Below are 15,611 nucleotides of genomic sequence, written 5' to 3'. Positions count from 1 at the left end.
ACAGAAGTGATTTAGGTGCAAAACTAGAACTATTTTATGTAACACCCAAAAATAAAAGAGCAAAAGAGAAAAATATTTCTATTGTAAAATGAGACATAGTTCCAAATCACTTGAAGAATATGGAAATTATGACAAGAATGCTTGATGACAGGTATTCTGTTGTACTGAATGGATGATTATGCTTAAATGGTAAAATGATAATAAAGATAATAATTAAAAGAGTTACTATGAGGCAGGCAGTATTTTAAGAACTTTGCATGACTTAGCTCATTTAAGCCTCACAATACCCTATGAGGTAGTTTCTATTATTTTTCCCATTTTAGAGATAAGCTCTCTATACCTGTTTATTCTTAAGTCATTTGCCCATTACCATGGTATTATGTAACAACCCTGGTACCTCGGGGGTTTAATGCAACAAAAATCCAAATTTTCACTCACATCACAATCCAGTTGGGTCATCAGTAGATGCTTCCTGTATGTGCTATTTTAGGCTCCCTCCGTTTTGGATCTCTGCCGTCCCAGGGTTCTCCCAGTTGTCTGCTGGATTCCCTGCATCCAAAGGGCGGACAAGTCAAGAGACAATAGAGGATTGTCAGAATCCTTTAGGGGCCAGGTTAGGAAGTGGCACAAACTAATTTTACATATATTTCATCATCTAGAAGCCACATTCACATAGCCTGAAATTAGCTAAACCAAGATTGGAGCTTAGGTACTCTGGCTCCAGAGTCCAAAGCTGTGTATATGGCATCACGCTCAGAAAAAAGAAAAAGAGTGGTAAAAAAGATACGAGATTTAGTATGAATTAATTTTCTGTCCTTTTAGAATTCCTCCTACTGTTTGTTAGTAACAGAAATTCAGAAATCTAGTTCTTGAATCTATTTCTAAGTTAAAGATCAACTTAGAAGCTTAGATACCTCAAAGCTACCTACTACTTGTAAACTGTTAACTTGTGTTTTATACAGAAAATATACTCAAACTTTGATAATATTCTCCTATACAACTTTGAAAAGAACACAAAAATATTTCTTAAAATCACAGAATATAGTGGGTCTGTGTTGGGGAGCCTTCATCAATTGCATTAGATTTAATTTCTGAAATAGTAGCTCCTCTTCTTTAATTAAAAAGATACTTTTCTTTTATGATAATGTTGAAGAATACAGATAAGATACCATGTTTCCATATTTGCATTCTGATTTGCATATTTCATCCCCTTAGATACTAGTGATCTTCCTACTTCAGTGTAAGATTCAAACCATTGATAATGTTGCATGAGCCAATGACTATGCTTCATTTAAAGCAGTTTATGAAGATTGATGAGTCGAGCACAAAATTTCTGTTCTGCTCAAATAATCTTTCTGACAAAATTAATCTGATGCACTTTTAATTATGTACATAATCATTATAGTGTTGCACATAATTAAGCATAAATGGTATGCAGTTCAAATACATAACATTACAGTAATTAGTATTGCTTTCATAGAGCCAGGCCAAATTTTAAATTTTAGCTTTTTTTTTCTTTTTTTTTTTTTTTTTGCAGTACACGGGCCTCTCACTGTTGTGGCCTCTCCCATTGCAGAGCACAGGCTCTGGGTGCGCAGGCTCAGCGGCCATGGCTCACGGGTCCAGCCGCTCCGCGGCATGTGGGATCTTCCCGGACCGGGGCACGAACCCACGTCCCCTGCATCGGCAGGTGGACTCTCAACCACTGCGCCACCAGGGAAGCCCTAAATTTTAGCTTTTCATGTTGGTAGCTCCTCACAGTTCTTTATGATCTGTTAGAAGAATACATATTTACCGTTTCATCTGATATCATATACTGTTTAATTGTCTCCATATCACCTCTCTATACATACACAAATTCTCATGCAGGATAAATTCAGTAAACCAAAAGCTAAGTTGCCCTTGTCTCTTTTGCTATTTTCAGCCACCAGACTCCCACCTAATATGCAAAATCATGTGTGAGGTCTGATCTTTCATAACCATGTTTATCCATTTTCTCTTATTTCTCCTCTTTTCTCGCCGTCACTACCATGATGTTGGTAACCTTTTAGCATGCCTTGTAATCTTCATACTCCAGGGGTTTCAAGATTGGAGAAAGCAGAAAGATGGAACCAGTAGTCTATGGATTTTCTACTTCAGACTGAGACAGGGCAAAGAAAGAGATGGGCTATAGGGATTATGTGGAAAACAATGCATTTAAAGCAGTGAATTAATATGCCCGTCCTAAGGTACAGACTAATAAATTAGGTAATACCCCTACCTTCATGCTCTGTATCCTATAAGATATTGGTCTTTTCTATGAGAAACTGTTCCTCTTTCTGTCCGAACTCCTTCCTACATTTATCTCTGTCCCCTCTGAACCGCTGAAACCATTTTTAAAGGTCTTAATTGATCCTATTAGGAAACCCAGTGCAGTCTTTAGGCTTCATCCAAGTATATTTCTCAGTTTTTAATATTTATTGCCCTGCTTACTTCCATGGACTGTTATTCTTCCTTAGGTTTTGTGAAGCTTTCTATGTTCCTCGTCTATATATTTAGTTATTTCTCAGTTTTCTTTTTTTTTTAAAACATCTTTATTGGAGTATAATTGCTCTGAAATGGTGTGTTAGTTTCCGCTTTATAACAAGGTGAATCAGCCATACATATACATATATCCCCATATCTCCTTCCTCTTGCATCTCCCTCCCACCCCTCTGGGTGGTCACAAAGCACTGAGCTGATCTCCCTGTGCTATCTGGCTGCTTCCCACTAGCTATTGATTTTACATTTGGTGTGTATATATGTCCATGCCACTCTCTCACTTCGTCCGAGCTTCCCCTTCCCCTTCCCCGTGTCCTCAGGTCCATTCTCTACATCTGTGTCTTTATTCCTGTCCTGCCCCTAGGTTCTTCAGAACCTTCTTCTTTTTTTAGATTCCATATATATGTGTTAGCATACGTTATTTGTTTTTCTCTTTCTGACTTATTTCACCCTGTATGACAGACTCTAGGTCCATCCACCTCACTACAAATAACTCAATTTTGTTTCTTTTTATGGCTGAGTAATATTCCATTGTATATATGTGCCACATCTTCTTTAGCCATTCATCTGTCAGTGGACACTTAGGTTGCTTCCATGTCCTGGCTATTGTAAATAGAGCTGCAGTGAACATTGTGGTACATGACTCTTTTTGTCTGTTTTCTTTATTAACACCTTTTCTTCTGCTTGCCTTTCACATATAAAAGTTCTCTAGGTTTGATTTATATCATAAATATTCTTTTTTAAGGGATGATTATTTTCTCTTTGGACTTCAAGGACCAATTATGTGTTTTTGACTTCCAAATCTCCACCTCTAGTCCAGACTTTTCTTCTTAGGTAGACTCAAATTCTCAACTCCCTCCTAGCCATTTTCTTGTCAACGTTTTAAACTAAACCGTCAAAAGCAAACTTAGTATTTCCCTCTAAACCTCCAATCCTTCTGTTATTCTTAATTCATTTTATTGGTACTGTTAACTCAGTGTTACTATGCTTTCACCAAGTTTCTGGCCATCCACTCATCTAAATATTCATAGTCCTAACCTTTTAGATAGCTTTTCTTTCTTTACTGTCTTTTACTCATTTTTCTCCTTGTTATTAGGCACTTTCAAACAATACACGTCAGAGTATATCATTTCTGTCCTCCTTAACTAGCAATGATTCCCATCATTGAAACAGAAAATTCTACTTAATCTAAGAATTAATCTACTTCTGTCTGGCGCCAAATAATAATTCCAGTCCCATTTCCGACCACATCAAACACTATGTTTTAGCCACACGGGGTTATTTACCATTGTCTTTACCTCTTACATGCTGTCATTTTTTTAAAATTTATTTTCTCATATTGTCTACTTTATCTGGAATGCATGCTCATAAATTCTGTCTACTGAGCTCATCTTTTAAATTTTAGTTTAAATTTAACTTCTTTAACAACCTTTTTTCCAGATACCTACCTCTATTTCCAGTCTCTGGATGAATTCTTCTCTTTCCAGCTAATGTCACATGTATTTTTATTTAGTATATGTGTTGTTCTGCTATGAATTATAGCTGTTGTTTACATTGTTGCACTTCTCATCTAACCCCACTTGCTTCCACACTCATGTTGTAATTCATTAATTTGTCTAAAGCAATTTTGCATCTGTGGAAGCCCAGCAGAGTCCTTAGCATTGACTAGGTGCTCCATCAGTGTTGAACTAAAAGAAGCATATAGACTAAAGGCAATTTTGGACTGATTCCACCATAATCAAACAAGATTTGACAACTCAATTACCTAACTTAAAGATGTAAATGAACTATCTTTAGGACCTAGTTTAATTTAATGGACTAGAAATGACACCTGAGAGTATTAATTGTCATCCTAGAATTAAGCTATTTTACTGATTTATTAGTTCATTCATCCTATAAAAATTATAAAAAACACTTCTTGTATCTACAGCACACTACTAAGCTTAGAATGACAAAGCAAATAAAAAAAATACACCACGGTTTCAACCGTCACCAGATTGTACAGTGGGAAGTAGAGGCATTTTTGAAAACATAGGCTTTGTTTGTAATCAGCCTGACCTTGAAGTTTTGAATACCATCTTCATCGTATATTTACCATATAATCTTAAATTAGTTATCAACCATAAGTTTCCTCATCTGAAAACTGTAAATTACAATGATATCTACATTTTTGACTGTTATGGGGTTTCAAAGAAATTGCACATTTCAAAAACTTCATATATATGCATGTATCTATCTATCTATCTATCTATCTATCTATCTATATATATATATATATATAAGGTTTATAATTTATAGCTGTAGATACTGGTGGGGGAAACCAAAATGTAAATAACTACCATATGAAACAAAAATGTTATAACTTCTAAAGATCCATTTATTCTATATTTTTATTAATAATGTAGTTTTACAGACCAAATGACTGGTCTTTGCACATTATATAAATGTTAATATTTATAACAGCATATAATTGGCATTGACCCCAATTCCAAACCTACAAATCAGATGTGTTGATTTGTATAGTGGCTTAACTTATATCAAGGAAGCAGAAATTGTTCCAGGTATCTCAAAGAGAAATAAATTTTAATATAAAGTGTCAATTGTAATAGAATAGTGGAAATTAGAAGTCGAAGAGGGCACACCTAGCTTTCAGCTTATGGAACTGCAGTTATGTTCCAGTTAGAGGGGAAGCTATGATAACTGATGAGTTTACTAGTAGCATATTGATAGGCAAGAGAAAAAGACCAGGTTTTTATCCTGGGGCACTTCAGCCTTAAGAGGTTGACAAGAAAATGTGGAACTGTACAAAGGAGGCTGTGAAATAGGAGGAAAACCAGAAGTCCTGAGCCCTGGAAGCAAAGTGATGAAGGTACATCAGGGAAAACTAGTTAACAGTGTCAAGTGCTGCTGATAGGTCAAGTAAGATGAGGACTGAGAAAAGGCCATCACACTTATTAGCCTCAAGGTCATTGGAAACCTGTATCTGAGCAGTTTCTGGAGCAATGGAGATAAAACCTTTATGGAGTGGGCTTAAGATAGAAACAGAGGGGAAGAAAGAGACAGTGAGTATGGATTATTTTGTAAGTTTTGTTATAAAGAGGAACAAAGATACTGGGCAATGGTGACTCCTACAGGACGTGAGATCAAGGTTTTTTGTTTTTAATGTGGGGAAAAGTAGTACAAGGGTCAGAAAACATTCTGTAAAGGGCTATAATAGATATTTTAGGTTTGGGGAGCCAACTAGTCAACTAAGGCAACTAGTTGGGTTGTGTTTGTAGTGTAAAAACGGCCATAGGCAATATGTAAACAAATGGCTATTGACTGGGTTCCCATGAAACTCAATTGACAAAAAGGGATGGAGGCTTTAGCTTGATCTAATGTAAACTTTTAAAGATGATTATGAGAGGAAGTAGAGAAAAACTCAAGTGATATCCTTGAATAGGTGAAAGGGGATGGGATTTGTGCACAGGAGTTGTGGCTGGAGCTTTAATTATGAGTTAAACCAAGTTTGAAATGCAAGGAAAACAAGAATAGGCAGAGGTGGGTAAAATGTGAAGCATAAATCTGTGGAAAATTTCTTTCAATAGCTTCGATTTTCTCAGGGAAGTAGGAAGCAAGATCATCATATGTGGGTGACCATTATGACGGAGATTTAAAGTTTTAAGAAGAGAAGATACATAAAATATTGATAGTTTCATGAAAGAGTTTAAAAGCAATTGGGCTAAGAAAATACTAGAGAGAATTAATTTTTTAGTAAAATACCAAATTTTCAGTTTGGAGTATTCAAGCTGTCCTTTTCCACACTGGACTTTAATATATCTTTATTAAAAGTTAAAATATTTCTGAAGCACCAGCTAAATTTGTGGCAAATATCAATTTATTTTGAATCATTTAACCTTGATCTTTAAAACCCTTATTTTTCTCCCCAGGGGAAAAAAGGAAATTGTCACGACCCATTAATATCCCTATTTTCAGACACCACAATCAGTCATACATTCTCTCTGTAATTTTTCTTGTTTAGCAAATCTTATTCCTGTTAGAAATTATTTGTGAAATGAATATGCCTCTGTCACTTCATCTGTGTTTCATGCATTGATCATACTGGATCCTAATTTGCTCTAAGGTTTTGCTAACTTTGGCTTCACTGATGTTTTTGTTCTGAAAGGGTTTAGATATTATGAAATATATTATGTCCAGTAGTTGTCTAATATTTTGCCACCTGCTTCAAAGGTTATACATGGATTAGTAAGTCAAAACAAGCCCTCAAAATATAGAATATCAATGGATGTGTCAGGTAAGAAAGGCATAAATGGTGAAATCAACCACTGAGTTGACATTTTTCCTCTTGAAATAATTTACCAGAATTTGAAAGGATTTGTGCCTTTGAATGTACGTAATAAGGGAAAAAGTGAAAGACTGAACAGATTGATCTGAAATTTTTATTAACAATACTTCAAACAAATGCAAACCAACATATTTTAGAGGGAATAGATATTGTTTTGTTCTGTCAACCAATCATAGAAACTTTCTAGGAAACCAATCAAAGCTGTATTATTATGGTTATGCACTGAGTAAATATTAACGTTTAAATTTAAATAGTATATGTGTGTGCACAGTTATATAGACATAAGATCTTTGCTTTTCCTCTACAGAACTGTTGCCCAGTTGCCAGCAGTTGAATTGTCAGTATAAATGTGCCATGGTCAGAAATAGTACAATGTGTTACTGTGAGGATGGATTTGAAATAAAAGAAGATGGAAGAAGCTGTAAAGGTAATTATGACATGTAATTCTACTCAATTTTATTTTAACAGAGGCTTAATTAACAGAAATTTAATAAAATATCTTCAAGCACCTACCATGTGTTCCACACAGTGTTTATGTCCACTTTATTTTTTGTCTCTTGAGAGTTAAAAGTTGGCTCTCCCCCAAAAACCACATATAGAAACATTAGATAAGCATTTATACAAATCAATTTTCTTTCCTTTTTTCATTGAAGTGTAGTTGATTAATAATGCTGTGCCAATCTCTGCTGTACAGCAAAGTGACTCAGTTATACACATACAGACATTGATTTATATATTCTTTTCCATGATGGTTTATCCCAGGAGATTGGGTATAGTTCCCTGTGCTGTACAGTAGGACCTTGTTATGTATCCATTCTAAATGTAATAGCTTGCATCTACCAACCCCAAACTCCCAGTCCATCCCTCTCCCTCCTTTCCCCCCCCATGGCAACCACAAGTCTGTTCTCTGTGTCTGAGTCTGTTTCTGTTTTGTAGATAGGTTCATTTGTGCCATATTTTAGATTCCACATATAAGTGATATCATATGGTTACAAATCAATTTTCAATTCATATTGCAGTAATGACAGACATGGGACATGTCAACAATGGGATGTGTTCTGGTCAGTCACTAAAACTTTGGATTTAATTATTTTAACCTCCTAAATAGTTTATGTCTGTTATATAGCTGCAGTGTAGTAGACATTTGTTATCTACTAAGTTAATAATAGTCATGTAATGTTCTTTACAACTTTTACATTGGTAATTCTGGTGATTGATATTTGACCAATGCAATAATGATGAATATAAAATATTTATTTTTAATGTCCTAATTTTTGTTTTTGTGAACGTTCTACACCAAATGTTTACTTTCCAAAATGACTCTACTCTGCCATACTGAACTATTTTAGGTTATTTCTTCATTATGTTGAATCCAAATATATATACATATACATAATATTATATGTTTGTGTATATATATATGATATATCCACAATATAAACAGTACATTATTTTATATGGTATTTAGAATCTATATATAGAAAACATTGAATATAGAATCTGTGTATAAAATTGAGGAATATCTGTGTTACCAGCACCACTAATAAACAGAATATTTTCCAAAGAAATTGGTACTTTGCTGATTACTTTAACCCTTTGCTTTAATATTATAACTTTTACCTTAAAAATAGAATCTTAAAGTTGAAAAAATCCTCAGAATATTTTTTTAAATCCTCATGACAAAAGTGAGAAAAGTGAGACCCTGAAAAATTAAGTGACTTAGTTAAGTCTGCACATCTTTTTAGTAAAAGACTTGGGACTAAAACACAGATCTCCAGAGCCCACTTATTCTTATCCTAGAGAGGCTCATTGGTTTATAATGTACATCGGGCTTAAATTTTCAGTTTGTGGTTTTTTCATTTTCTGCATAATACAAATATTATAAAAACATGTATTATTAAATGTTTATCAGACCCAAAGGCTACATAATCTGACTATAGGGGGACCAAACTGGTATATTTTATTTGACTGACATTATTCTTAAACCAACATTTGAAAATCAGAAGGTTGCACACAGAAGTTCAGACTTTATGAAAAAACTCAGATTTGTCAACACTAGACCCCTTACAATCACAGAGTCTGCCAGATATAAGTAGTACCTCTGGACATGCACGCAATTTCAAGTTCAAAACAACACCTGCCATTCACACAAGGTAGGCCAATATACTTACCTGTATCCTTTTCACTCTTTTGCTATACCTCACTCCTATAGGTGTCAGGATTTTCAGCTCCTTTTACATGAATCTCTTTCTCCTGAATCTCTCTTTTAAATCTGTAAAAATCATCATAATCACTTTCTTCTGTTGAATATTAGTAAGCAAATACACAGCAATTTTTATGGAAGTTCACCAATAGAAGAGATTTTTTTACTTTCTCTGCACTCCTGGATGGCCAGGTCTGAGCATCATTTACGCTTTCCTGAAGGAATTTCCAGGATATTCTCTGTCCTTAAAGGAAGAAAGAAGATAGTGCTACAAGTGATGACATGCCTGTTTCTTTGCAGCCAATTTTGTGGAGTTACATCAATGTCAGAACAGTGCATTCTGACTGAGGAGAAAGAACAAAAGAAATCATTATTCATATTGCTCTCCTGTGTAGCATAATCACATATCAGAAAAACTAAAATAGGAACCAATAATAGTAAAGTTGAAAAAAATCGGTGAAAATATTATAGATACGAATCATCATTTCTGCCACTAGGGGCTGGACTTTATCAAATTCAAGATTTAATTTCACATTATCACTGTGGACTTCACTCCAAATACTATTCTTCCTATCCCCAAAGCTACTTACTTCAAACAAACTGTCTATAAATGCAGGCTATTACACGAAGCTAAAAAAAATCGGAGAGGAATGCAAATAAATGTCATACAAATGCATAGTTTCCCAGTTTAAATGGTTCCTTGGCTACTTAGCCATCTTTTGCTTTTCCTTAGTCAACTCCTTTCTTAGGTTGGGGGGGGTCAGGGGATGGGGTTGAGAGTTCCCACCCTCTAAGTCACCTGTTTGATCTTTTTGGAGACCAGTCCCATTCTGAGAATATCTAGTAGCCCCACCCTGAGTCACTTCATTAGCATAGACTCTAGTATATTTCACAGGGCTCCTTAGAAATAACAAAAGATACTCCTATAGCTCAGAAAATTACAAGGTAACTGAACTCTGTGTCAGAAACAGAGGATAAAGACCAAATATACATTCTTATTATACCCAAGCAGTTTAATCCGCTTAACATCCTTCAGAGGAGGCTCATGGACTCCTCTCTCGCCGGCCTTTTTCATATTGGTACCCTAAAGTATTTTTCTGTAGCTAAACTTTCCCGACTTTCCCTTTCTCTCTGTGGGATCTAACCCTCTCCTATTTTTTTAATCTAATATCCATATGCTATTGACTCTCAAATACTCCAAGACCGATCTCACCTTATATTATTGGTTCCATATTTCCAACTACTTATTAAATGTTTACTCAAGGATGCTCTACAGATACCTCAAATTTATCACATCCAAATCAAACTCATTTTTTCCTCCCATGATACCTCCACTGTAATCTACACTTCTTATAAAATTAGACCACCATTCACTTCTATCATATCCAGTCAAACTTCACGTTATCTATTCTATTTCTTAAACATTTGAGTCCATTCCCTCTTCTCCATTCCCACTGCTACTGTCATTGTTCAAAATATTATGACTTCAAAATACAAGTTCTTGTGTGAAATTAGCACATAGCTAATTTTCCAGGTTCTCTTCTCTATATTCACCAATCCATTTTTTGTGACTTTGTTTAGTTTTAAAATACAAAGTTGATCATAAAGCTCATCTAATTAATGCTTTCCAGTGCCTATGTATAATGTACAGCACTTTAGTTTAGCATACAAATAACTTCATTATCCCATCCCAAAACGATTTTCCCAATATCATCTCTTACCATTTCCTCTTATACACCCTTACTCCACCTGACTCCTTATACTTCTTTGAAATCCCTACTGTGTCATCCCAATGGCTTTTCGCATGCTGTTTTGTTTAACTGGAACACCTCTTTCCATCTGATCCCTTTTTATTTAGTCTGAGGAAATCTAAATCATCCTTTGAACTCAGCTCAATATGCAGCCTTCACATTTTCCCTTCAATTCCAAGCAGATTCATTTACTTCTCTGTGTTTCTATTATAACTAGAGTATGACTCTATTATAAGGAAATGCATAGAAATGAAATTCTATATCACTAGACTTGTTTCACCTAGAGGTTGAAATCATGTTTTATAAATTTTGGTTTCTTCAGGAATTCATATAGTGCTTGGTACACAGGACAGACTGAATACACATTTGTCTAAATTATTAGCTGGCAGAGTTTTTTTTTTTTTTTTTTTTTTAATTTGCCCGGTTGGTTAAGAATCATTAAGTACCTGCTGCTTACAGAGACTTGAACAAGGTGCTGGAGGAAAAAAGTATTGCGAGTGGAAGTAGGGAAAAAATAGGAGGAGGGCCATAGATATTAAAATAAAAATTAATTAAGATGAAATTTCTGCTTGCGACAAGTACTTAATAGTTTCCTCCTTTTGATTTAGTGAGGGTGGTTTACATTGCTTAGCTCAGAACTTTTATTTAATCTGTTCATTGAAAATCGTGTTGCCAGTCTAATTCTTTGTCAAAATCTTGAAAAAGCCAGTGTCGTAAACACTAGAATTCTTCAGCAAATATTCATTGGAGTGCATTTTATACCTTTGCACAAATATCCAAGGACTTTTAGCCTATGCATCAAAAATGCAAATAAATTATCTTTTAAAGTAAAAGATTTGGTGTTAAGCTTGATCTTGTATCTCCGTAACTATTAAAACGACACTGAATTTTATGTTCAGTTAGTGTGGTTTTGAAAAGATGTATTGGAGTTGGCTCTTTCTCGCTTTTTTTTAATAGCCTACTTCCAAAGTTTGGAAAAAATGTTTTCTTCAGGGAGAAAAAAAATGCCCAACAATAAATCTGCTTAGAAATGTTGTTAATTTACCTTTTAGATCAAGATGAATGTGCTGTTTACGGTACATGCAGCCAGACCTGCATAAATACGTATGGATCCTATGCTTGTAGTTGTGTGGAGGGCTACATAATGCAGCCAGACAACAGATCCTGCAAAGCCAAAACTGGTAAGTTATCTAATTATTATTATTATTTTTTTTTTTTTTTGCGGTACGCGGGCCTCTCACTGTTGTGGCCTCTCCCGTTGCGGAGCACAGGCTCTGGACACGCAGGCTCAGCGGCCATGGCTCACGGGCCCAGCCGCTCCGTGGCATGTGGGATCTTCCCAGACCGGGGCACGAACCCGTGTCCCCTGCATCGGCAGACGGACTCTCAACCACTGCGCCACCAGGGAAGCCCAAGTTATCTAATTTTTGGTCCTTCCAGAATTTATTTCCTATTTGCAGTTCTTTTCATTAGAAATGTATATAGTAGAGCAATATGGACTTTGAAGAAACAGATTTTTTTTCTTCATTTTAGGGAAATGATCCATCCTTAGAAAGCCAGAGAAGTTCTTTTAGTTGTCACTGATCACTACAAAACTCCTTCCATTACAGGAAGTTTCTAATGAACAAAAACCTGTTCAAAAGGAATGGATTAACTGATTTGAATTACCCATCTCTCTCCTGGACTGTATAATAGATTCCTCACTGGTTTCTGTGAGCCTCTGCTTTCCCTCTAAAATTCATATTTCACGTAATAGTTAATCTGCTAGAATATAAACCAAACCATGTTGTTACTTTGCTTAAAATCTCCTGATAGTTTTCCCTCATGTTGAGAATAAAACCCAAACTTCTCACAGGGCCTCTAAGGGCTAATGGACTAGTACCATTTACCTTTCCATCTCATCTCTCCTTCTCCTTTTATCACACCCCAGCCATACTGGTTTCCTTTTCCTTCAGCCACTTTGCTCTTGAGGTCTTTTCACTTGCTGTTTGATCTGCCTGCAATGCTTTTCTCTTTGATAGTCACATTCTTATCATTCAAGTCTTGGCTAGAATGTCAACATTCAGAATGACCTTCTCTGACCATTCTATTTAAGGGTGTGTACTCTCTCCATCACAATCTTAATTCCCAACTATACTTATTATTCATACCTATTCTATCACTACATGACTTTTTAGTTTTCTTTATAGCACTGCCATTTGAAATGAACATATTTATGTATCTGTTTATCATCAGATTTACCCAGAATAATATAATCATTATGAAAGTACAGAACTTGTCAGTTTTGTTTGCTGTTATATACTCAGTTCTGACCATTGCCTGGAACATATAGGTACTCAGTGAATATTTGTGGAAGGAAGGGAGAGATTGAGGGAAGGAAGGAGGGAGGGAGGGAGGAATGAAGGAAGGAAGGAAGGAAGGAAAAAGAAGGAATTAATTTTTCTTTCTAATTAAGATTACTACAATGAGTGTTCTCCTCTTCAGTATTTGAATTTCATTTTCAAAACTGCCTTCCCTTTACCTCTTATCTGCAAATAAAGCCTACTGTTTCTACATAGTGTGCAGTCTTAGTACACCCTCAGTAAATATTGTTGATTTGCCAATGAAATAGCCTTGAGGTGCTGGTAATGATAGGATAACGCTAATTTTTTGTTGTTTGTGTGTGTGTGTGTGCGTGAACTGAATTAGCTTGGGAATAATATAGGAAGATATTATACATGGTATTCCATCTGGCATCTTCTCACTTCCTCCAAATCTGGTTTCATTTCCTGCATTTTCAAATTATGAAGTTTTGATAAATTAGTGAATGTCCCCTACTCCCTTTTATTAGCAGTTGGAAAATTAGGCATGGGATGGGATTCTCTTTCCTGAAACCAAACTGAGCAAAGCATTGGATTTGCTCTGCGAGCTGCTGCTGTTTCCCTTTACATCGTAACTTCATGTTATAATTTCAACTATTTCTCTGAGATAATATGTTTAATTATTTACAAAATGTATTTGTATAGAAAATTACCAAGAAAGGAACTCTTTTACTTCTTAGTTTATTTTTTTCAATTGCTGACTTGGTTTATGAAGCCCTATTTATTTTTCAGGGGCAATCCTCTAGAAAAATTAGGTCAAGTTATCTGTTCCTCTTTTTTTCCACCACTGAGACTTCTGATTTAATATATCAACGGATTAAAGAAGTGGAAGGCTTTTTCTTTGCAGTTTCTTCTATTGATCCACACAATATTGCTGTGAATACACAGGGAGAGTGTAATGTAATAAACCCTATACAGAGAAGCACTTCCTCTCTTTCTACACAGAAGGGTTTCTGACAAAAAGAGAATGTAGTCAAAGAGGGATGGTACATGATATAGTGCTGCATCTTTGAATGTAGTCAGAGGGATGGTACATGATTTGATGATTCTAGCATTGATAATGGAATACATATGTAAATGCCTTCACCTCTAGTGGTTGGCTTGATGACTGTTGGTGTACATAGTTAGAACAATACACAGTTTTCCTGTGGTTTGTAGTTTTAGGAAAATCAGTAATATAGTAAATGAGTACAAGTCTGTAACATATACTGACTAGTTCTAAATGTCACATGGATATTTGAACAATGCATTTGTATAATTCAAAAAAAAATGATCAGTTTTGCTTTAGTTTTCTCATATTTGTAACAAATGTACAGGAGGATTTTTTGCTTCCATTAGATTAAATGTATTAAAATTCCATTTAATACATCAGCTTTAAATTTTTCTGTGGCAATTTTATTTACTATGGTATTGCTGTGACTGAAGGGTGCTAGGAAAAAGTTATAAAGTAAACCCCATTTGTCTTCAGGCTTTGACTTTCCTCTTTTCCATTACCTGCTGCTTAGATTAGCACCTCTTTTTTTCTTCCTTTAAAATTTTACCCTACTGGATTCTGGAACCTGACTTTCCCTCCAAGGAAAGCCAGAGTTCAAGGGATTCCAGAAGCTGGGATTGTGTGAAATTAGGGAAAGGTTAGAATGGGCTGACCCCAAACAGTAGATGTTTGTAAAAGATCCCTAGACTTTAGACAGAAAATGCAACATAAATATATCAGACCCAGAGGATACAGTGGACAGCTAGAACTGCACATAAGAGGAAAGTTCTACAAAGACCTTACTAGATAATAGATGGGAAAATAAAAGTTCCTAGGAAAGGTAGCCTTTTATGTGAAGGCAGAGGGTGGCAGAGTCAGTTGGCTGGGAAGCTGCTTCTAAGGTGATGAACTAGTTCAGCACAAAATAATATCATGGGGCTTCCCTGGTGGCGCAGTGGTTGAGAGTCCACCTGCCGATGCAGGGGACGCAGGTTCGTGCCCTGGTCCGGGAAGATCCCACATGCCGCGGAGTGGCTGGGCCTGTGAGCCATGGCCGCTGAGCCTGCGCGTCCGGAGCCTGTGCTCCGCAACGGGAGAGGCCACAGCAGTGAGAGGCCTGCGTACCACAAAAAATAATAATAATAATATCATGGTCGCTCCCCAACTAGTCACCCCAAAGCTTGCCTGTGGGATCTTATTTTCAATGTGACAATTGATAGTAAATAGGAAAATGAATTTAAGTTAATTGATTATCCCTCTTTTGTAGTATAATGACCAAATCCAAGTAAAATTCATAAGCCCTAAGAGCACGTTTAAGAAATACCTCTAGTAGGGGGAGGGGATTTTAGGCCCTGTGGCAGTTGGGAGAAGAGATTAATGTTAGGCAGGAGGCCTTTTCATTCTTGATAATTCATGTAGTACAGACAAATTCTTTTCTTTTCTACACTGAGTAAGATTT

At 35.8% G+C, this 15,611-nt stretch overlaps 1 protein-coding gene across 9 annotated transcripts in view; it reads left to right on the top strand.

Annotated features, from left to right (window-relative positions):
* Positions 1 to 15,611, top strand: part of LRP1B (LDL receptor related protein 1B) — a 1,831,517-nt gene that overhangs the window by 884,123 nt on the left and 931,783 nt on the right. For all 9 annotated transcript variants that reach the window (XR_013828854.1, XM_079925113.1, XM_079925117.1 and 6 more), the window contains 2 exons: positions 7,173 to 7,292; positions 11,872 to 12,000. Coding sequence is in view for 8 of the 9 variants with exons in the window: in XM_079925113.1 (XP_079781239.1) it covers positions 7,173 to 7,292; positions 11,872 to 12,000 (249 nt within the window). In the remaining variant the exon portion in view is untranslated. The remainder of the gene's footprint in view (positions 1 to 7,172; positions 7,293 to 11,871; positions 12,001 to 15,611) is intronic.

This window comes from Stenella coeruleoalba, assembly GCF_951394435.1.
Source record: "Stenella coeruleoalba genome assembly, chromosome: 6".
NCBI lineage: Eukaryota > Metazoa > Chordata > Mammalia > Artiodactyla > Delphinidae > Stenella > Stenella coeruleoalba.
Note: the sequence above shows the minus strand (reverse complement) of the source record. Positions and strands in the feature narration are given on the sequence as shown.